This window comes from Drosophila navojoa, chromosome 3 (genome assembly GCF_054131105.1).
Source record: "Drosophila navojoa isolate 15081-1374.11 chromosome 3, UAZ_NAV_1.0, whole genome shotgun sequence".
NCBI classification, from domain to species: domain Eukaryota; kingdom Metazoa; phylum Arthropoda; class Insecta; order Diptera; family Drosophilidae; genus Drosophila; species Drosophila navojoa.
The window spans coordinates 25,352,576-25,375,403 of NC_142891.1; the positions used below are offsets into that span (position 1 = coordinate 25,352,576).

Below are 22,828 nucleotides of genomic sequence, written 5' to 3' on the forward strand. Positions count from 1 at the left end.
TGTCCATGAAATGGTTGTGGCCGGGCATCGTAGTAAAAAGATAAACATCTATAGCATCTGTAATAGTAGCGATTACGTACCTATCCAAATATCCAAATCCGATTCCAAATCCACTTCCCAGTCCAAATTCAAATTAATGTCAAGGGTCAGGCACCATAGGCAATAATATGACTAAATATATATTTTACTGCAATATAGCCAAAAGCAAAGAAATAAATAACGATACAAATAAATGAAACACGTGTAGAAAGCTATACATATAAATATATATGTATGTAGATATGGATATATATATAGATATATGGAGGAACGATATCTGCTTTAAACTGAACGCTGCATTTGATGTAAACGATCCGCAAATGATGTACTTAATCGCATGTTTAGTTTAGGCAGCGCCCAGACGTTGATTCATTTCATAGTGAGAAATATATTCTAAATAACAATACAAATGAAACGAAAAGAAAAACGTGAATCTAAAGAAGAGATAGACTAGTTACATAACTATTAAGGCGAACCAGCTTGAACCGTAAACGAATTAACGTACTCTGCAAACAAATTTGATTTCGATGTGCTTAGTGGAATGGTATTATGGTCGGATCCTATGCGTTTTCCCTATTCTCTCTGTAACATACGAAACTCCGCTGGATAACAACTATTTATATATATTACTAAATCATACAGCAATAAACAATTAATTATCAAGTACATACAAATTTTACATTAATGACTACATACATTTAAACGCTATATGCAGCAGTTGCAATACACATAAATACAACAAATACACAGCAAAACAACAAATATTTATAAATATATATATATAAATCTATAAAATATAATGAAAATAAAAACAGACCCTTTAAGCAAAAACAAAAAACAAAAAAAAATTGAGAAAATGAACATGAATGAAAATGAAACAAACCTTACAAGAAATTTAACAAATTATAGTCAGGATAAAGCAGAAATTATAAAATTATATGCTTACAATTAATTTATCCAATATTGAATTGTAATTTTTTAAAATGTTAGTCATTACAATGAAATAAAAACGATATATGAAAATTAAACATTTTGTATGAAATGGAAAATCTATTTTCAATCGATTTTGGGAACTTGAAGTACCTGGAAGATGAAAGATTTTTATGTTAAATACTTATCGTATATGATTCGATATACTATTCGAGCCTCTGCTATGATGATTGACTCTCTCTGCGATTCTCAAAAAGTTGCCTAGTGAATGGCTAACTGGTCTTAAAAGTTGTATTAGGTCTAACCGAAGTTCTGCGAGTATTTAACTTGTATTTTGAATAGAGACGAAAAGTTCATAAAGCATTGGCATTATTCCCTTCAACAAAAATCTTGTTTTTTTTAAATCTTTTACAGAGTCTAGCATGAAAATAATTCTAGCTAAATAAAATAGTTTCAAGTCTATGTCGAAATTCGGCCCATAAATAAAAGTGAAAGTCGGTTATTATTTAACGATGTTCTCTTTATTTTTGCATACGTAAATAAATATATATTGATAATAGTTACAACTAATAAATTTTACATTTTCTTGTTTTAGATTTTTTCAATTTTTAGCGGGCACACATTCGTTTTGCTTTGATGCCGGTTTTTATTTTTAATTTTTTTGTTTTGTTTTTCTTATTACAAACTGTATGTAAACCTAAATTTTCAAAGCGTGAACAATTTCGTCAATATATGTATTTATGTTGCTCTTGATTTTAATACAATAATTTCATCAGTGATATATGTTTTGTTTTGCCCAAATCAAAGTATAAATAAGTAAAGCAAAATAGTATATCAAATTTGTTTTTTTTTTCTTGTTTTCTTTGTTGTTCTTTCCTCTTTTTTGTCATTTTGTGATAGAAGGGCCCTTAACACAGCGAAAGCTGTTGGCTAACAGTGATCTAGTAACATGTGTTGCGAACTATGCTATGCCAGCCAACAGCACTGCCGATTAACAGCCAGATGTAGTTGAGAATAAAAACTAAAATAGTATGCAAAAGAGTAAATATTTATTGGGGTTTGTTCAGTGCACTCCGTTTAGAAGCTATGCCTTGATAAAGCTAATCGCATAGCCAAACGAGCGCCGCGTTTTGTGTGTGTGTATAAAGACTAGAAACAAATTTTTTTTGGGATATTCTCATTTTTTTTATGGCTGCGCACAAAGCACCAAAAACAGAAGCGTTTTAGAATAATGCAGGCAGTTAAAAAAAGATATATAGTGTTTAATTTCTTGTTTGTGATATACGTAAGTCGGCTAGAGTGGAAAGCAAAAACGTAAACTATATATATACATGTGTAAAAAAATATATATACCTTTTTGCAAGTCCACTTTCAGTTAATTATATCTTATATACATACATAATTCTTTTCGCACACTCTTCAGTTTATACAGCGAATTATTATCGAGCGAGAAACCCAAATAAAAATAAAATTAAAAATAATATAGTATATTCGTAAGCTACGTTGCGTACCCTTTACGTAAACACATACATGAAAATAAATACAAAATTGGCAAAAATCATATATAAGTTTATATCGTTAAGTGTGTTGAGTAAATAAAAAGCTGCTTTGGAACTGTATATTTCTTTTTCTAGCACTGTTCTGCTGGGTTGTGGTTGTTGTTGTTTTTGTTGCTGCTGCTGCTGCTGCTACTGCTGATGTTGTTGTTGCTGCTGCTGCTGCGCTATTGTTGTTAATAATCGCTTCTAGTTGGCCGCCGTTGCACAAGCAAAACAAGTGATTCTTTAATTAATAATAACTACTAAATTTAAACATTTTACTACAAGTATTTACAAATCACAGCTACAAACACTAAGACAGCAGGCGTGTGTTGCCAGTGTTGCATAACATCGACAGCGACATCCACTTCAACAGTCGTTAACAAAATGGCGGCTGCAACGGCGACAACTAACGGTACACCCTCATTTGCTTGGCTTCACTGATCTCATTCGAATTTTCACATGGAACGAAGTCTAATTAAATCATAGTCCGGCGCGCTTAGCTCCCTCAACGAGTCTCTCCCTAGCAGACACATCTGTATTTCTATGTTTGTGTATGTGTGTGTTTCTTCTCTCTCTCTCTCTCTCTCTCTGTTTTTCTTCTCTTTACAGCCAGCCTCCTTTGCGGCCAAACAACAAGGAACTAACCGATCCCACAAAGGCCTGCGTAATGCTCTGTGGCGCCGCCCTCGACTCACTGTCGCTGCCCTTGGCATCCCCCGCAACTGATGCACTGCTGTCCGCCACCTTGCCCAGATCGGGCCGCACTCGCCGGCCGCTGCCTGCGCCTGCTATGGTGCCCAGATCGGGTCGCTGGGCAGCCATGCCGTTCTTCAGGTTCCGTCGCGACTTTTGTCGCTGCATCTGCTTGAGGCGCGTTTCGCTGGCTGTGGCGGAAGCATCAACTGGTGCTGCAGCTGCTGTTGGGGCTACTCCTGCTTTTGCAGCTGCTGCTCCGACTGATCCTACTGCTGCGGCCGGCTGTGGCCTAGCCTTCAGCTGCAGCACTATGCCTTGGTCATCGCTGTCCTCGCTGCTGTAGGCGCTCGTTGTGGCGCTGCCGCCGCTGGCCACGCCCATTGTCGTTGCGGGCTGCTGCGGCGTTGGTGACTTGAGGCCGCGATGTAGCACACCCTTGATTTGTGCGCGATCAAAGTGGATGTCATCCACGATCTGGTTGCTGTTCGTGTGCAAGCTCTGAAGACTCTCGCCGCTGATGCTGCCACAGCTGCTCAGCTGGGAGAGCGGCGAGCTGCTGCGATTTGCGATGCCGGCGCTGCGGCCGCGCTGTCCGCTGATTATGTTCTCCAGCCCGATGCTCTCCACCTTCTCGATCAGATTGAGCGAGCGCAGCGCCCGACGCTCCAGATGCGACAGCATCACCTTCTGCTGGTGCTGCTGCTTGCTCAGGCTGCGCTGCAGCTGGCTCTCGCTGGGGCCCACCAGCTTGCGCTTGATCAGATCAGCGCCCGAGGAGAGCAGCCCGAAGAGCGGCTCCGGCGACTGGCCCCGCGGCGGCGAGCCCTCCGGACTGTTGCAGGGCGTCACAGTGGGCGAGAAATTGGGGCCGGCGGGCGTATTTAGGGCACTGGGCGTGACCGCCTTGATGCCGCGCTCGTTCAACATGCCAGCCAAGCCCAGATTAACCGAGAACGTGGAGCACGAATTCTTGCGCGACATGCCGGCACGAGGCGTGGCCGGACAACTAAAGAAAAGATAGAGAAACAATAAACATAAATTAAACAAACTTTTGTTATTTGGTATCCCACCTTGGCTGTCTGGATGTGGATGTGGAGGCCATGCGCGACGACATTTGTGACTGGGAGAGGAAGGACAAATCGTTGACGAAACCGTCATCCGGATGCATGACCATACTGTTCGTGTAGGTGTACGTGCAGCCGGGCGCCTCGAACTGCTTGCCCAGGCCAATATCATCGCTGACGTCCTCCTCGACGTCGGACAGCGTGTACACCTGCATACCGAGATCGTCGAGTCCGCGTCCGCCACGTATTGTCACGCCCGGTCGCTCCTCCAGCAGTCCACTCAGCGTGGGCGTGGCCAGGCGCGACCAGTGATGCAGCGTCTGGGAGCCCTCCATGGGCTTCACAATCTGCAGCTTCTCTGGCAGGCGCCACTGGTGCGTCGTTAGCCCCGAGGATGAGCCCGATCCCGTTGACATGATGCTGTCCGGCGTGCGCACACCCATGGGCAAAGTGAGTCCAGCCGGCTGTCCGCCTGCTCCAGCTCCTGATCCGACGCGGCCATGCGTGGGGGGCTCATCGTAGTTGTAGGTGCCGGCGGGCGCATAGGAGAGCATCGCACGCCGAGCCAGTACCTCAGCAGGCGTCAGACGCTTAAGTGCCGCCTCCAGCTCCTTGGCACCTGGAGCACCAGGCACGCCAGAAGGCTGCGCCGGATAGCCATCATCCGACTGCGAGTTAAGGCTTTCGCTCGAGAGCGTCTTCAGGCCCAGCGAATTGCTGCTGCCGCGATAATAGGAGCCAGCCGGGTACGCCATGGAGGCCATGCGCGGACCGGACGAACTGCTCATGGACATGGCGCCCATCTGGGTCATCGACACATTGCCGCTGTCCATGTAGTTGCCGCTCTTGGTGGCACAGCGCACCGTGTCGAAGACGCGCTTGTAGGGCGGAGGCCCGTAGATGCTGCTGGAGCCGAAGCTGGCTGCCATGCCCATGCCACCCGGCAGCTGCGACATCATGCGACTGATGCGATCCGCGCAGCGCTGGCTATCGCCCGATATGCCCGAGTCGAGGCTGTTCTCCGAGTACAACGAGGACTCCATCAGCTCCGACTGCAATGACTCCGCGGCCACAGCGGCAGCGGCTCCGTTCGTGCCCAGGCCGCCTAGGAAGGAGCTGCGCGCCTGTGGCTGCGACCGCTTGCGTTGCTGCTTCAGCTGATCTTGAGCCGAGTGCAGCAGCGCCAGCACTTCCTCGTAGCGCTGCTTGAACTCCACCAGCTCGAGGGCGAGTGCATTTTGATTCTCCTTCGTCACATGCAGCAGCGATAGATGCTCATCGTTGTCCTGCGTCAGCTGATGCAGTCGCATCTCCGCCTCGGCCAGGCGCGCTGTAAGGCTCACAATTTGCTCGTGCTGTAGTCGATTCTCCTCGCGCTGTCGCTCCAGCTCCAGACTGAGGTTGTCGAACTGTGAATTGGCATCGTTCAGCTGGGCACTGATGTCCGCCATCAGGCGTCGCTCGTGCTCCTCCACCTCGTCCGTTTGGTGCGCCAGCTGTGTGGCCTCGTTCTTCAGCGTCTTGTTCTCATCGAGCAAGGAGTTCACTTTCTTCTGCAGCAGGTCCAGAGTGATCGACTTTGACATGGTAGGCGTATCTAAAGGTGGATGAGTTCATTTTAATACTTGCTTTTTATATTATTTATTCAACTTACCCGCATCAGTTGCATCATCTGCATCGTTGGTGAGCACCGAAATTAGTTCGTTCTTCTTGTGTAACTCGTGTAGCAGCTGGGCGCGGTCATCGTTGGAGGCTTTGAGATCTGTTTCCAGATCACTTACACGCGCTTCTAGTGCATTATTTTGCGTGAGCAACTCCTTGCCAATTTGCACCGTCAGCTCCAGGTCCTTTTCCTTCTCTTCCAACAGACGCGTCACGGCCTCTATATCATCGTAGGCACGAGTCATCTGGCTAACACGGTTACCACATAGAACTGCAAGCAATAAATATTATGCAATTAATACAGGAACATTCAAGATTTCAACTAGTATTTACAATTCGACTGCAATTACAAACTATTGATAATATTTAAGCTAGCTTTACATTTCGACTTAAATTACAGACTATCGATAAATAGGGATACAAGATCAAAAGCAAACACATATCGGCAAATCGATTTAACAGGGCTGCCAGATCGTTACGCAATTGAGAAATGTCCAAGACCTATAATACCTTCCATAAGTAACTGTTCATTCTGTTGCTCCCGCTCTCCCAACCCAAATGTCGGCAGACCATACTCATGCGCTGGCGTCGCTGCCGATGTCGACGCAGCTGTTGTTGTTGCACTGCAACCAGCTGAGAGCTCGAGTTCATCCTCATATTCAAGTTCATCCTCTGTGATGCAAAAGTCGTCGTGCCAATCACTCGACGCTTTCGTTTGGCACTCAACGAATGCGCATTCCTCTAAGCAATGCTCTGCTGTTGTTGTTGCACTAACAGCTTCCACAGCATCCACATGAGAGCTGCTGCTGCTGCTAGCACTGCAATTCTCAGTGGCTAAAAATCGATGCTCACTGCCACCGGCAGCAGGCGCCACACCGACAGCCGACCACCACTGCCGCCCTCTCTCCATTTCGTTTGTTGGCGCTGACGCCGCTCCTTTGGCATTGTTTACGTGCGTCATGCTCAATGTATGTAAGTCTTTCGCTTTATTTTCGTTTGGTTCTGTGCTCACGAATTTCCTTAGTCACGCAGCATTTTGCGAATTTCTTTTTATAAAAGTTTAAATTTGCTTCGATTTAGTTTTTTTCGATTATATCGCGTATTATGTAATAAACAATCTCATTGTAAAGTCTGCTGCCAAGGCACTTGGTTGCTTTGTTGGTGGCGGTGGTGGTTCTTGTTGTTATTGCTGCGATTGTTTGTGGATCCAGCGCGGTTGCAACGTTACATTAGTGGTCACATGACTAATTTTTTTTGTAGTTTTATCGTTGTTTGCTTTTCAGCGTGAGTATTGTCAACCGCAGATGAAACACTTAAATTAATTGCTAAATTAATGCGAATTGTCTGAAGTCAGCAGAGAAACTAAAACTGTCATCGCTATTGCTATTGCTTTTGCTCTCTCGCACGTTCTCTCTTCTCTCTCTCTGTGTCAGCGCTCTTTGCCACCCACTAGACGCGCGCTGAGTGTGCGCAATATTGCTTTTGCGCTTTGTTGTCGAAAAAACCTAACATAAACCGAACAAAACCTAGCTTGAACTTCTAAACGAGTATTTCAATATATTTATAGCCGTGAGCGCAACTTTTTCAACTCTCAAATTCAAAGCCACTTCTTGCAAACGCGACGTACACACATACACTGACGGCAGCAGCAGCGGCAGCGGCAGCGCAGCTACTGATGAACAGAGGAACCAGCAGAGAGAGAGGCAGCGGCAGAGGAAGCGAGCAGCGCAGCAGGCAACTGCAGGCAGGCTGGAAGTAAAAGGCGTTTTCCCTAACTCAAGTGAAAGGAAGAGACACAAAAATGTTTGGTGAAAATAAATGCAACATCAACATATGTACATATGCTGCCCCTGCCAGTTCTACGGGAAATACGAGTGTAAATTTAAGCAAATGAACAAAACTCACGTGTCGAAAATAGCCACACAGATTGGTTTTTTCAGTTTTGATTGCGAACTTCACGCGCGTTTCACTTCACTGGTTGGCACTAATAACAACAACAATACTGTTGGTAATCACTATAGCCACAAGGCTGTGGCCAGTCCAAAGGTTGTGAGACATAAACGAATGCAAGCAACAACAAAACTTCCAAATGAATTCTAAGGTAAAAAGAAATATCGCCAGCCGGGCAAACGGCGCTCCAAACTCGTGACGGAGAAGCGACGTCCGACAGATTGACACACACACTTACGCTCACACACGCCTCGCTATACACAAACACGCAGTTCGAGTTGTTATTGGATGAGCCAGTGGAGGGTTAAGTTTTTGTTCGCAATTTCAAAGAAAATTGCTTGCTTATTTTAGTCGATTTTTATTCTAGAAAATATATTGTAGCACTGATTGAAATTCTCGTTTTCGATTTGATATTTGACAATATTTTCTAGTATTTTTTAAACATTACAATTGGCACAAATTGTGTAATTTGCGGATTAGCAGATACACGACAAACGCTCAGAGTGAATTTTATTTGCTTCTGTGTTATTTGTTGCTGTAGTGGAATCCACCACCAAAGTTAGCATCCACATATGAAAAAGAGAGAGGCGCACTGTTATTGCTCTGTTATGAGCGCGCTGCAACTGTTCTGTTAAATTGAAATCCACTCAAAAAGAGAGTGAGAGAACGCTAGCAACTAACAGCATTGCCAACGTAAAAAAATGAACAACTCAAATGGCTTCAAAACGTTTGAATTCAAATTATCTAATTATGTATAAATTATTTTTTATAAACAATTTAAATTGAATTCTTTTTAAAGAGATGATTGTATATCTTATGCAAAAATAATTAAATTATTTGATACTGCATCATAGTAAATAAAAATAAATATAGTAATTATTTAAAATATTTAAAAGTAATTAAAATAAAATAATAAGGCAAAGGGCTTAATAAACTACAATTATGTACATATGTATGTACATGAGTATGTGTGTATGAATGCATATGTCTCTCATTTATCATTTGACACTATCTTTGTTTTTATAGTAGGGAAATCGGAAAGCGTCTACCTAAATCCTAATCCCATTCATGTTTTGAGCACGGATGTCGTGGCGGGTAATTTTCCGCGTATCCGGATATCTGGAAAATAGGATAGCGAATTTCCCAGGAAAACTAAACGCAGACAGAGACAATAAAATCCAGGTACTAATAATGCATACACTTCAAACGAACGCCGATCGAGCTCGAACTTTTGTAGAACCAAATTTCGAGTTCCAATTTCAATCTGCTAAATACTGCTCCGCACGTGTCTGAGCCTCAGCCGAAATAAATAAAAACGTGTAAATTCAATTAGTTGTCGAGTGTTATATAAGACTTTCGTTGACGATTCTGGCTGGCCAGCTTTATATTTCAATTTTATTTACCTTTAGCGATATGCATACCTACACATATAAATACACTCAAACGTTTCTATCTACATCTATTTGTATTTCTCTAATTACTCTCATGGGAACAGCTCCTGAGTTGAGCTTACAGGAACATAAAAAAGAACAATTTTTTTTTGCTTAGAAGCGATTTACTGCAAGTCTAGTATTTTCTCTAAATTATCGTCGATCATTAAGCTTTAAGCCCTAACGACTTTTGTCTGGGAACGCTAATAGAACTCAATATGTCCATTTACCCATTTCATTGCGAATAGCTAGATAAACAGACAAAGCAAATGTCATAAAATGAAAAGAAATATCTGAATGATCGTCAGTTTTAGTTGATCTAATCAGACGCTCATAAGAGCGCTGATTCGGTCTATCATACGATTGGTGTAAAACGCTATGCACCTGACCTTAAAAAAGGAGAGAAACAAAACAGCAAAAAAGTTGCAAAACTGTTAGGGAAGTAAGCTAAGAGTACTGTAGATTAGTGAACCCGGCTGGGAGATGCCCTAAACATCAAATTAAACTTTTTCTATTATAGCAAAATGGGCAAAGTTATCCACAGATAACTCTTCAATCTGTTGAGCTTGGGAATATACGAACTGAGTTTCATAATTTGAGGCTCGTTTTTCTTCTCATGTAACTCGAGAGATGTGGTCAAAATAATTCAAATTCGAAATCGACCTCAATCGATTTGATGATAATGGAAAAGCTATCGATGATTCGCGAAAAAATTGATTTTCACATGTTAAATTTGTGATCTATTGAAATTTGTAGCTCACATCAATTCAGCTAAATTCAGTAGAGTCATATCCCACATTTTCTCGCTCTCTCTCTCTTTGCCTCTGTTACGTGCATTTCAACAAAACCAATATACCCTAAAAAAGTTAATGTTCAACACGTTCAGGGCATAAAAAGCTTAAGATGAGATCATGTGCTTTAATGGTTTATTTTCCTTTGAAATTAACTTGCTAAAAGCTATTCTACATATGTATGTACGTATGCACGTATGATATATATACATATATTTATTTAATTATAAATATCGATAACGCCTTCCGCAAATATCAAGAAAACACAAATACAAAGTCTGAAATGGGAATTAGTAGGAGAAACGGGCGAAAGAAAACAAAAATTGCTGTCGTGCCGCTTAACACGTCGACCACAACAAAGGAATTATACGAATAAAAAATCAGGTAAAGAACTAAGTCTAATTGAGAAAACATTAATCAATCGACAAATATAACAACTAACGATAAGATACGTCCAGTGACTTTCTGCACCGCCGCCAATTGCAGCGGAACGAGCTCTCCCCGCTGCACTTGACCCTTATAGGCCGATAAGCACGCGATAAGGCCAGCGATAACGGATAATGAGCTGGCTCAGTCAGGTAATTCGCACCTGTAAAGCTTATTGAGCATCTAATGGTACCTTTAATAAGCTATTAAAAGACGCCTGCTCAAATGGGCAGCCAGGTATAAATTTTGTAAATATAAACAGTCAACAATCAATATACTACGTATGAGTATATAAATGGATACATATATAGTAAGTAGGTGTACGGTTTTGATTAGAAATGCACAAAATACTTGATATATATGTATAACTCCCAAGTTCGCTGAAATTTCAGCTGTTTAATAATTGAAATAAACAAAAAATAAAACTAGCCTATAACAAAATATAAACTCTTAATGAACCTTCCCTTCCTTTAGCTATACTAACATATGTGTATATCAATATTTGACTTCATTATTAATTAAGTCTGTTTTCTACCTAATTAACTGCTGTTGTAGCATTACGGACTGGCTAAGAGCTTGTTGTGGAAGTGAGTGGGATTACGGCTTGAGATCACAATTCTCAGCTGTGACTTATCACTCCTTGAAAAAGAAGGGAAAGGAAGGGAAGGAAATGTACAAATAGCTGAACAGAGTCCCGCAGGTGGTGCTGAATAGGAGTGAGATGGTTATTTGGGTCAATTGGACAGGGTTTTTGGGACAAAGAGGAGCGACTACGAATTTTCATTTATTTTTGGGCGCGGCTAGACATTATGCAATTAGAATGAACGGTTCAACTGACACAGTAACTCTAATATAGTATATCTATATACATGTATAGCTTGTGACATAACCCCATTTATTTTTTTGCGGTTCTCTCAATATAAGTTTTTGCCTATCTATTACCCATATATACATATATATCCATCCATACGCCTATAAATGTCCAACAAAATTAATATGCTAAAAAAGTTAAGGGGGTCATAAAGTCTGCGCTTTATTGGGGGACTTACATATATGTATATTATTAATAATTATTGTATGCAAGCGAAAATGAAAGAAAAACAAATAACAATAATGAAGACATGAACTTTGACTGAAAACTATCTTTTACTTGAGATATATAATTACATGTATATATTATCATATATCACATACATCTACTTCAATAACTCAAATCATATGACTATAAGTCGCGTCTTTAATCAAGATCTGAAGGTAGTCTAAAAATATATTTCAAATAAATCTGGCAGCTCTTTGCTATCCACCTGATCGCTTATCTATGCTACCTATTGCTGCCAAAGAAGTTCTTTCCAACTAAATTTGTAATTTCTTTGGAAAGCAATTTTTAATTTAGCTAGATTTATATTTAGATCTATCTTATAATTAATTAATTTGATCTTAAGGCAATTAGCTCCACTTAAATATGCGAGCGAGACAGCCCTAATTTATAGTATTTTTTTTAAATGTTTATTGAAATGATGGGTTGTTTTATTTTAAGACCACCAGTAATGCAAAATTAAAATACAGATAAAGCTCGGTAAGAGATATCGCTAGAGAAAATATTTAAACATTCTCTACCCACCATTCCAAACGAATTTTGTATAGCATATTACTTTCACCCGTGGCTGTACTGACAGAATATAGAATAATATTTTGACAGCAATTCAATTGAAAAAGATTTCCAAATCGAATTACAGAGTTGAGCTTGCGCCTTCAGTGGTTCAGTGGGTGATTCTTACCTTTGTTGGTCAAGAGACTGCGCACCACTTTCAGACAGTTCTGGCCATCGACGTTCTTGGAGGCGTAGTACATGAGCTCCCAGGAGTTGGCTGACTGCAGCAGGTGCGCGGGCAGCTCAAAGTTGGGCCCCTCGACGGGCAGGACGCCCGCAATGGGACTGGGCACCGGAGTGCTGGGCGTGCTGTCTTCCTGAGCTGTGCTGTCCCGCTTTGGCTGTCCCTTGGCCGCAAAGTCGTGCAGCAGCGCCAGCAGCGGCGCTGAGCCATTCGCCGTTGCCTCTTGCGGCGTCGCCTTCATCTGTTGCACAATGACGCGCATGCGATCCACAGCCTCCAGCTCGAGCTCGAGGCGCGTGGGCGGCGGCTCGGTGCCATTGACAATGGCCGACATCGAGGCACAGCAGCTGCTCAGGCTGCTCAGGCTGTCCAGGCTGTCCAGCTGCGGATCCAGCTGCTGCAGCCTATCCGCCGTGCGCTGGCAATTGCTCTCCAGCTGCTTGCCCAGCAGCTTGTACGTGTTCTCAAAGTGTTTGCTGGCATTCGACGGCTGTTTGCTGATTGTGGAGGTGTTGCTGCAGTTGCTGATGCTGCTGATGTTGCTGATGTTGCTGCTGCTGCTGCAGTTGGACGTCAGCGAGCAGAGCGAACTGTTGCTGGCCACATGCTGTACCATGGAGCTGCTCAGCAGTTGCTCCTCCTGCTGCGCCTCAAGGCCGGCGACAAAGCTACGCTGATAGCCATCAGAGTCGTCTTCCGGCTCCAGCGTGAACTCATGGATGATGGGCAGAGCTACAGTTGTTGTTGTTGCTGTTAGCTTCACATTTAAGTGTGGCTTTTGTTGTTGCTGCAGATCGTTGCTCTTTAGAGCTGAATTGTTGCTAAATAGTGGCATTTGAGATTGTTGCTGTTGCTGTTGTTGTTGTTGTTGGGTTTTGAAAGCCAGAGCATTGTTTTGTCTTATTTGGCTAACAAGTTTCACACTTGATTTTCCCTCTCAGTTTTTGTTGACGCGCACATTGAACAATTAATTTTAATTTTAAATGCTGCAATTTAATGTTGATGTGCCAAAGAAATTTATGAATGAGTATGTGAAGTTGGCTGTCTGTCAAATGCCAGTGTTGGACAACGTGCACATTCTCAATTGAGTCCTGTTGGGGTTAACAGCCCAAGCCAAATAAACCACTTTAGCTATTTACAAGCTAAATAAACCAATTTAGCTAATATCAAGCGTAATTTACAATTTTAGCTATAATTTGAAAAGCAATTAGATTTTGGCTATATTGAGTTCTAATGGCTTGCAAATTAAAAGCTTTTCCACTTGTTACGTTGACTCCGCTCAGAATACAGTGTTTCCACTACAGTCCTGCACATTATATTCGCATTTTGCGCTACATTAAATTGAAGCATTGCCAGAAAGTTCTGAGTGTGAATTGAAAGAGACTCGACATGACTTCAAATACCCTCAGTGTTGATCAACACAACAAAAACTATATGAGAATATCACGATTCCGTGCTGACTGCACTCAAGTCATAGCACTTCCACGACGCGTCGCCCTACTGATTTGATTGATCAACCTAAATGCGCATTTGGCTTTAATCAAACTGACTCACGAGCGCTCAAGTAAATACTTATTATCTTTATAGTTACGCACTTATCGATGGTCTATTTTCGTTTATCTAAACACTTGCAGCACTATATGAATATGTCTAGACACACACACACATATATATATTTATCTTGATATATATACCAAACATATATTACTTTAGACAATGGCTTATAACAAATTACAAAATTCCAATTTACATAATACAGCATTTCCACTTGCCATTCACAACACTTTAGTTTGCCTGCTGCAGCATTAACATACAATGCAAGTGGAAAATATTTCAAAATCCAAAGATCTAGAGAAGGGAGAGGCACAACTTAACGCCGGCGTGTGGAGCGACTGACTAAAACTGAAGAATGGCTTTGATGAGGCGGGCCCTTGGATTCGGAAAAATGTCGAGCATAAAACAAGTTTACATTTTATTAGCCAGCTCGAAAGATGCGCCTTTCCACTCAGCCATAACATGTCGGCGATCACGTAGCTAGCTCTAGTGGGCTTTCCTATCTGGGACTGGGCGAGTGTCAATGTGTGTGAGTGTGTGTGTGGGCTGAGAAAATGTAGAACCCATCTGAGCGGAGGATGTTAAGATGACCAGCTAAAGTAAAAGGGGAAATGATGCAACATTAAGTTAAGCGCCACTGATGTAGGTTGATGATGCTGCTGTATCTACTGCCGCTGCCGCTGCCGCTGCGCTGAATAACTATCAGATCATAATTTATGGTCGAACAGAGTGAAAGAAAGAAAATTGAGCTGAGCTAAAAAACAAACAACCGTTATAGAGCTTGTGCCAAATAGAATTTTCCGCTGAGAGATGATCAGCAATAAAAAGAAGGCAATGTTTAAGCAGAACCAATGGCTATCTGAAAATAGATAATACTCGGTCGGGCTACCTAAGCAAATTTATAGTCGTAAAAAATTATACTAGAATTGCCTTTCATTTTGTTTTTTTTTTTTTTTTTAGCATATTCAGAAAAACTTTATATAGATAGGCATAAATAATATTTCTTAGACATTTGCCTTAAGGAATCACAATAAATATTTCTTATTTACAAACTCTCTCTGTCTCTCTCTCTCTCTCTCTCTCTCTCTCTCTCTCTCTCACTTTAATTAAATATATAAACTCTAGAAAATCTCTCAAACTATAAACTTAGTTTAGTTCATACATAATTCTTTTTATCATATCATCGGATACATGTGTATATATGCCGGAATATCCCATATATTATATTAAATTGTAAACCAACATGGGTCTTCTCTTATAAACTTGAATGAATCAACACAAAACAGTTTGATTAATGTGCAGTCACCATTTAAGCGAAATTGCAAAAATATAAATACTTTGACACAGTCTTGGGATACTCTATAACTTTTTTAATATATAAGCAAACACAACTGGAATTATGACAAGCATAAAAGAATATAAACCCAAGAGGATTGAAATTAATAACAGAATTTGTTTATTTCTATTTGAAGAGAGAGGGAGAGAGAGCGAGAGAGTACAGAGTGTATCGCATATAGCGAAAATGAAAATAACTTGTGAGTGGTTCATCGACATGCGACAGGCGTAGAGCCCTCAAATGATATTCATTAATATCTGTATACAAATACAAATATTTATATATGTATATGTATGTATGTATATACGCACACTTTATGAGTCAGACTTTAAAAGGTAAGCCTCGGCTATAAAGGCAACGCGTGCGAAGATAGGGGTGCGGGGCTTTAGTGGGTTAATGTAAATTACGCTATCGCATCGATAATAAAGCATGTGAGAGACTCAAGAATGGCATTGCTTGATTGGCTAATTGGCTTTGAATGACAAAGCTATCAAAGTTATGTAAAGGAAGACAGCTGAATAAAAAAAAAAATAATAATAATAAACAAAATAATACACTTTTGTTAGTGGGGAAAGAAAAAATATAATAATAAACATACAAAAAATGCCAATCAATCGTGCTCACACACGAAAATGAAACGAAAACGGTTTAAAGCAGCAGCTAAATTAAGACAAACTTTGTAGTTTCGATGTAGTTTGTTTCGGCTTGTCTTTTTTTTTTCGTTCACATCAACTTTCACAAAATGCTGTTGGTGGTAATTAATTATTGGCAAAAGTTGGGCGCAATTAAATCTACTTCTACTTTTATGGTCAAGCGGCCCGCTGAATGCAAAAACAACAAAAGGAATGCACTCGCTATCCAGCACTGCTTATAAGGAAGTTCACTGCGAGATAAATTCAGCTCTTTATTATTACAGTACGTATGCTCGTGTGTGTGTGTGTGTGTGTGTGTACTAATAACATATGCAACTATTTCCACTTGTCTCAACTGCAAGAAAAGAAAAATGCTTTGCGCTCCATTTCGCTACGCTGCTAATTGTGGACCGCAATGTGAATGTCCTAATCAATAGGCCAGTGACAGACACACAACACTCTCCACATACATATATACATACATACATGGCACAAAAGACACAAGAAATTCACACACTCACACACAACTGTATAACAACCGTTGGCCATTGGCGAACAGTTGCCAGAGGTGTGTAGTGTTGTAAAATGACGCAATTAAAGTATGTCATTTAGCATTTTGTTTGTGTTTGGCAAAGAAGTGCTCGCGGGTCCCCCTCGGACATAATACGTATTATATCCAAGCATAAACACACTCACACACATGACACAAATTTTTGCCAGTTTGTGCATTGTATGTTGGCCGGCACCAGCTTAACACCAATAAAAATAGCCAACAATGTGGGTCGGGGGGAAATGATCAGCAATTTAACGTGCCTAATAGCTAACAACAGCAACGTCCACTTTTATTGCGGTTTATTCTCGTGATGAGTAACCCAACGGAACGCGTTTGCGTTTTTGCGGGTTGCTTTAAACGCAAAAGATAAACTCACACGCACAGCTGACAAGAGCGGCGGCGGTGTCTGATTGATGCGATACGGCCAAGAGCAAGAGCAACAACGTAGCCATAAATATTTTCTGATAATGATTAATCAGCGTAGCTATGGCCGGTTGCAAGAAAAAGAATTCGAACTAGAACTCAAACTGGAACTGATACTGGCACTGGCACTGGAACTGGAACTGGAATTGTAATTGGCAGTGGATAAGCGGCATGTACAGAGCGCAACGGTAAATGGTTAAATTACGAACGACATGCAAAAGGCGACGAGCAAGCGAATAGCCGAGCAAACAGCTAACAGCTGTGCCTGCGCGTCTGTCTGACCGATGTGTCGAGCGGACGGACAGTTGTAGAGAGCGAACAGACGCTAAATTCCGATAGGCAAACACACTTGATTGCTTATCAGCAGCGGCAGCGGCAGCAGCAGCAGGCGACAAACAGCGAGACAGAATAGCGGCACATGGAAAAACGATTATGTAAAGCGCAGCTGGCAAATGGAGACGTTCAGCGGGCGACAACAGAACAAGCAAGAACAAATTAAGCTGACAGACGAAGACCCTGCCCTGCCCATACCCATGCCCATGCCCTATTTGAATTACAACTCCTACACTTACACACACACACTGAGAGCATGGCGACCCCATTCATAAATGAGTGTGTTTACACACAAAAACAGGCAATGGCAATTCGTTTTCTTCATAATTCACAAGCAAGTTCAAAGTTTTTGTTGCTGTGTGCGCGTCCTAAAAATAAATACAGTTGTATGACGCCAGGCGGCGGCAAGCTGAAGCACTTGGAGAAATTCCAAATGTTTCGTTTGGCTCTTGTATTTCTTTTCCTTTTCTGCTTTTTTTTTGCACAAATGAGCAATACACACACACAATAACACACTCAAAGTGCGTGTATTAGTAATAATTTTCGATTGCTTTTTTTTTAGCTTATGGTTTTGCAACACATTTTTTTTAGCGCTTTTATAGTTTGATTTTATTTTTGGTAATTATAATTTATTTTTGCTTATTGGGGCACGCATACAATTTCACTGGGTACACAGCAAACGTCTCATAATTTTGGTTCAATGTCGACGTGTTTATATTTTTAAATTAGATATTAAAAACGCGCACGACGCTTACGAATTTCTTTTGGCACTATTTATTGCTTACGGCGCAACACCGTCAGTTGGCAAAATCTTTTGAAATGCACACACATCGACGACGCACGCGGAATGACAAAGGCTAGGCAATGCCCCGAACCCGTTGGCGGCGGCTCCAACAACAGCTGATTGCGGTGTGAATGTCAAAACAGCGAATGACAACACCAGCTGATGCCAGTGTGACCAGCACTATTAAAAGTAAATTGGGTATATTCCAAATAATAATTTAAACCTGCTTTCCATTTAGAAACAAAAAAGTCAATGCCAAATATTTCATATAAGTTCTAGCCATTTGAGAATATAAATATGCTCAAATATGGTTTATCTTGTGCGAATAGCAAAGAGCGCCGTTGTCAGTTCACAACACTGAACGTACGAGCCACAAGTATTGTGTTATGAGTGAAAGCTTGGCGCAATTTTTAAATTTGTAAACCGACAACGTTTGAAAATTCAGCTGTGCGCACATACTACGTGTATGAAAACATTCAACAGATGATTAAGAAAAACAAATTTACATTATGAATTACACTTTGATATACAGTATCACAATTGTATGTACATATTAAAATCTTAAAAGTAAATTTTGAAGACGCATTAATAATACTTTGTCACAAGTTTATTGGCGTCAAAAACGCGGCACATTTGCAAAAAATAGAATACATATAGAATTTATTTTTATCTTGCTTCGAGTTGCGTAGATAAAAGAGAATTGCGTTTTGTCTTTCATGCGGCAGATAAACAATTTTTTTAAAGATCTTTAAAAATGAATAAAACTTGGCAAAAAACAAGAGATAGAGGATATATAATATATGAATATATATATGAATATATAATAAGACAATAAAATGTTTCAATTTTTGCTCTATTATATAACTATAGCAACGGGTTGAGAAATTTGTACACATACAATACAATATGAATTTAATTGAGCAATTATGAATGGATGGATATTGGGCAATTAAAGTATCATATAGTAGAGTATATGTATAAAGAATTATATTTTGTAAGCTTATCAGACAAGGTCAGACAATTTGTTTAAAGAACTTCATGAACTATTTATAGCGTTTGAGTAACTTAATATTAGTATTGCTGATTAGTGACTGCACTTACGGAAATAGTTGAGGCACTCTCTAGTCTGTTCCTTGGTCAATCCGAGACCCTCGACTGGAATGGGCAGCGCTGGAGCTGGCACAAACCAATCCTCATTCGCATAGCCCGAGAAATCAGTGAGGAAATCATTTCGCACTTTATATTTGGGTATTTGTTCCTCCAGCAGTGAGAATATTTCCACCTCCGGCAAATTCTCGTTGCTGCACAAATCTGTGAGGGTGTGAACAGATGGAAGTAATTAGCAAGGGGTTAATTACAGTCAAATTATTGCACAACTCACCAGTTAGGCAACTGGCATCCGCGGTCTGTGGTTTGTTGGGCGTCGTCGCCTGTTGCATGAGTCGCTTTGTTTGCAGCTTGGGCAAGTGTTTGCTGAGCGTCGCCTGCGCCGAGGGACTGAGCGGCATTTGGCCGCCATTGGCCCCCAATGTTGCGGATAGCATAAATGTTGAAGAATTCTAATATATTGTCGTTATCGATATCGATACAAGTATAATCGATTTAGCTGCTGGTCAATGTGTAGTTAGTTGATTTTCTGCAATTGGAAATGCACATCGGCTTGTTAATTCACCGACTCTTAAACGAAAATAATATTTAGCCAACAGCTAAGAGCTAACAGCTAGCAACAAGTAGCACCCAGTCTACGCGCGTTTTCCCCGTCTACTTTCCATTATTGAGTGGGCGCTTATCTTGCCGCACAAGTTTCGATAATAAAGTCAACGTCAAAGCGATGATTATTAATACTATAAATATTAGTGAAACGTCAAAGGATTTTAGCGTTAATTTATCACAAGCATAATTCGCACATTTACACACAGGTACTGCTGCCGAAGCTAGCTCCGACTCTATATCACTTATCATTACAACTGATTATTTAAACATGTTGATTGATTAAAATTTTTTTTTTTTTTTTTAATTTTTTTGTAAATCATTATCTTCTTTAAGATACCAAAATAAGCAATTCATTTGCTATCCAAATAAGTTCACATTTTATTTAAAATTGCAAAAATTTTCGTCATGCGAATTGCACAACTTGATCATCAGGCATACGGAAAGGCTATTAGACAAATCAGATCTCAAATTAATATTCTCGTTTTCATGTTTTTATCACTACTATATAGATAATCGTTTATCATTCTGTTTACGTTTAAAATTTATTTATTTTCAATATCATTTAGCATAGACATGACAGCGCAAAAAAAATATGCAATAGGTTCAGCAGTTCATCGCTTTTTTAAGGAGTTTATCACTAACTCTGATTTGGCCACACTTTATTTAAAACTGGCAAAAGTTTGCATCCAACAATATTGCGATCATGGGACTAATCAGCGATGGTTTGTATCAATAAATAATTCCCAAAAATATATATATGTATGAACATTATCCTCATATTTTATTAGCAAAGGGATCAATATGTTTGTTTATATTATTTACCGCGCACATTCACAAATATTAAAAGCGTTGCGTGCTGACTGTCGTGCAAATGTTAACTGATTTATTATTGTCTGTCATCTGGCAGTGGGTTAAATGGAGTCTGCACGAAGAGAACTTCAACTGAATTGAAAGTTCGATTGGTAATTGTTGTTGGCTTCTTATTTAAGAGTATGAAGCCAAAGAGAGATGGCCATAAAGCAGACAGACACTCCGACTACGTGCCGAACGCGGCGTATACGTATCGCGGCAGACTCTGAAGCTCGCAAACGAAACGATATAATATAACACGGAGCGGCGCGAAGTGCGGAGTGTAAAACCGTGTAATTAAACTGTAAACAAAACACAAAAAGCAAGCAAGCGCTCACTCGAATACAACTTATTAGTGGGAGCGAAATTGTGGCGAAAAGTTGCACTTCCTCTGCCCAAAAGCTTTTCAAGGCAACTCGAAGTCAATGGCGCTGACGCACAAAGGCCGTTTTAATAAGAGCATGTGACGCTGACGCGAACAGCGATGCCGACGGCGACGTCGACTGCATGGAAAGCAATAGGCATTGCGAGCCACAACTGAGGTATTCCCTGACCGTCGCCGTTAGATCAAGCGAGCACAAAGGTTTCGCGATAATTGCGATAACAGCAAACGAACTTCGCGATTGCTTATTGTTTTATTTCAGTTCCTTTTTGCTATCGACGCTTAGCCATTTCCACTGCAGCAGCTGCATTGCGTAATAGAAATTTACATATAGACAGAACCAAACACAAACACAAATACAACAAACTCGTAAATGTGAATGTGAATGGAAGCCGGCGGTGTCAGCAGCGAAGCGAATGATATGTATGGGAAAAAATAGCAAATTGCTGCTATTGGCTGCCGTTGCTCTTGTTCCCGTTGTTGTTAATTTTTGTTCTCGCGCGTCTTGTTCGAGACATTTTCCACTTAATTTTTTTATTTTTATTTTTTAGCTGTGTTACGTTTCGTTTCACTGTCCACTGTTAAGCGCGCGTTGCCAGCGAAACTGAATGGATGAATGGCATAATTCTCTAAAATAAATTTGAAAGCCAAAGGCAAGTGATGGCTGGCTGCAACAATGGCGACGCTTGCCAAAAAAAAAGAGAAAAAGCCAAATACTAATTTGTTAAAGTTTCGTTTCCCTTTGTTGGCGTCAGCTTGTGCTTAAATAGTTTTGCCTTTTGCTGCTGCTGTTGTTGTTTTTGGCTTTCCTCGCTTCGTTCTGGCTGTTTTTACGGTGTACTCAATTTTTTGGCATACGCACCGACACACACACATATATATTATACACACATATACCGCATACTTATATAAGCAGCGCTGCCATCGAAGACGACGCTGCCGTCAGTGGGGCAGGGTCATTAGACGACACCGTTGTAATTTGTAAAATGAATTTATTTAAAGTGTGTTCCGCATGCAGTGCCAAACATGAATCAGCTGGGCTGGGATTTGGAATGGGGATGCTGCTGATGCTCCGTAGGGGAGGTCAAAAATGGGATGCGTGGGCGCAGGAATGTATTGTGCGTATTCATATGACACTGGTCGCTTGTGTGTTTGTGTTTGGTTGAGGAGCGCGCCCACTACAAATGTGTGATTATAAAACACTGTCATCATTTGCTCAGCACTCGCGCACTCATTCACCAGTGTGAATGTTACTCATATTTCATAATTTTTTCCCAAATTGTTTTGTTTCGAACATGTAACCTACACAATCCACAAATTATTGAATTTTCATTTTCAGCACAACTTTATTGATGTTACTCGACAATACCTACATTTGTTGTAGTTGTGCATGTGTTTGCCATTTTATTTTTTATTTTTTTTTTTCGATGTGTTGTGGCTGATTTCACACTAAAAATCGAAGCGAAAACCACATGCCACTCTTCTCTCTGCACAAGCGCGCGTCAATCGATGGAACGAAAAACTAATTGTAATTTGTTTAGCTAGTAAAATATACACTTTGTGTTTGTGTGCGTCGAGTCACATTGAGTTAAACTAAATAAAATAATCGTTGGTCTAAGGAATTTGCTTTTTTCTGCAGCTGCAGACAATATCTTGCGCACACTGGTGGTGGAACGAAACGCGATTGTCAGCCTCTAAATAGCTATCGATGTTTTGGTATACGACTTCTCCATATATCGATAATTTTTGTGATATTCTTTTTGGATACCGTTCGTACTTTTTCAAAAATATTTAATTTTTTCTTAAGCATACCAGCGGTTTCCAAGATTGCGAGATATTTACTCAACTCTTTGAGAGCGACCAGGGATTGTAAATAGCCTTATTTTGAAGCAAAAAATGTCATAT

At 40.7% G+C, this 22,828-nt stretch overlaps 1 protein-coding gene across 8 annotated transcripts; it reads right to left on the reverse strand.

Moving 5' to 3' along the window:
* Nucleotides 1–1,611: 1,611 nt before the first annotated feature.
* Nucleotides 1,612–22,614, reverse strand: milt (trafficking kinesin-binding protein milt). 8 transcript variants are annotated; one of them, XM_030386635.2, is made up of 6 exons: nt 22,297–22,614; nt 19,361–19,615; nt 19,081–19,290; nt 5,925–6,203; nt 4,277–5,867; nt 1,612–4,212 (listed from the first exon to the last, which is right to left on the reverse strand). In XM_030386635.2, the coding sequence occupies exons 2-6, from the start codon at nt 19,521–19,523 to the stop codon at nt 3,114–3,116; spliced, it is 3,342 nt and encodes a 1,113-aa protein (XP_030242495.1). In that variant the 5' UTR covers nt 19,524–19,615; nt 22,297–22,614; the 3' UTR covers nt 1,612–3,113. The 8 variants fall into 8 exon arrangements, with proteins under 8 accessions (XP_030242495.1, XP_089113347.1, XP_030242493.1 ...); XM_089257221.1 differs by lacking the exon at nt 22,297–22,614 and adding an exon at nt 21,821–21,839; XM_030386633.2 differs by lacking the exons at nt 19,081–19,290; nt 19,361–19,615; nt 22,297–22,614 and adding exons at nt 12,308–13,350; nt 17,951–18,105.
* Between the last annotated feature and the right edge of the window lie 214 nt (nt 22,615–22,828).

What these genes read in the sequence shown, in the direction of transcription:
- milt (XM_030386633.2), bottom strand. Translation starts at nt 13,199, where the DNA reads ATGCCACTATTTAGCAACAATTCAGCTCTAAAGAGCAACGATCTGCAG. An exon ending in CAGTCTCTTGACCAACAAAG is followed by an intron (nt 6,204 to 12,307) that starts GTAAGAATCACC and finishes TATTGCTTGCAG; the next exon opens with TTCTATGTGGTAACCGTGTT. An exon ending in AGATGATGCAACTGATGCGG is followed by an intron (nt 5,868 to 5,924) that starts GTAAGTTGAATA and finishes ATCCACCTTTAG; the next exon opens with ATACGCCTACCATGTCAAAG.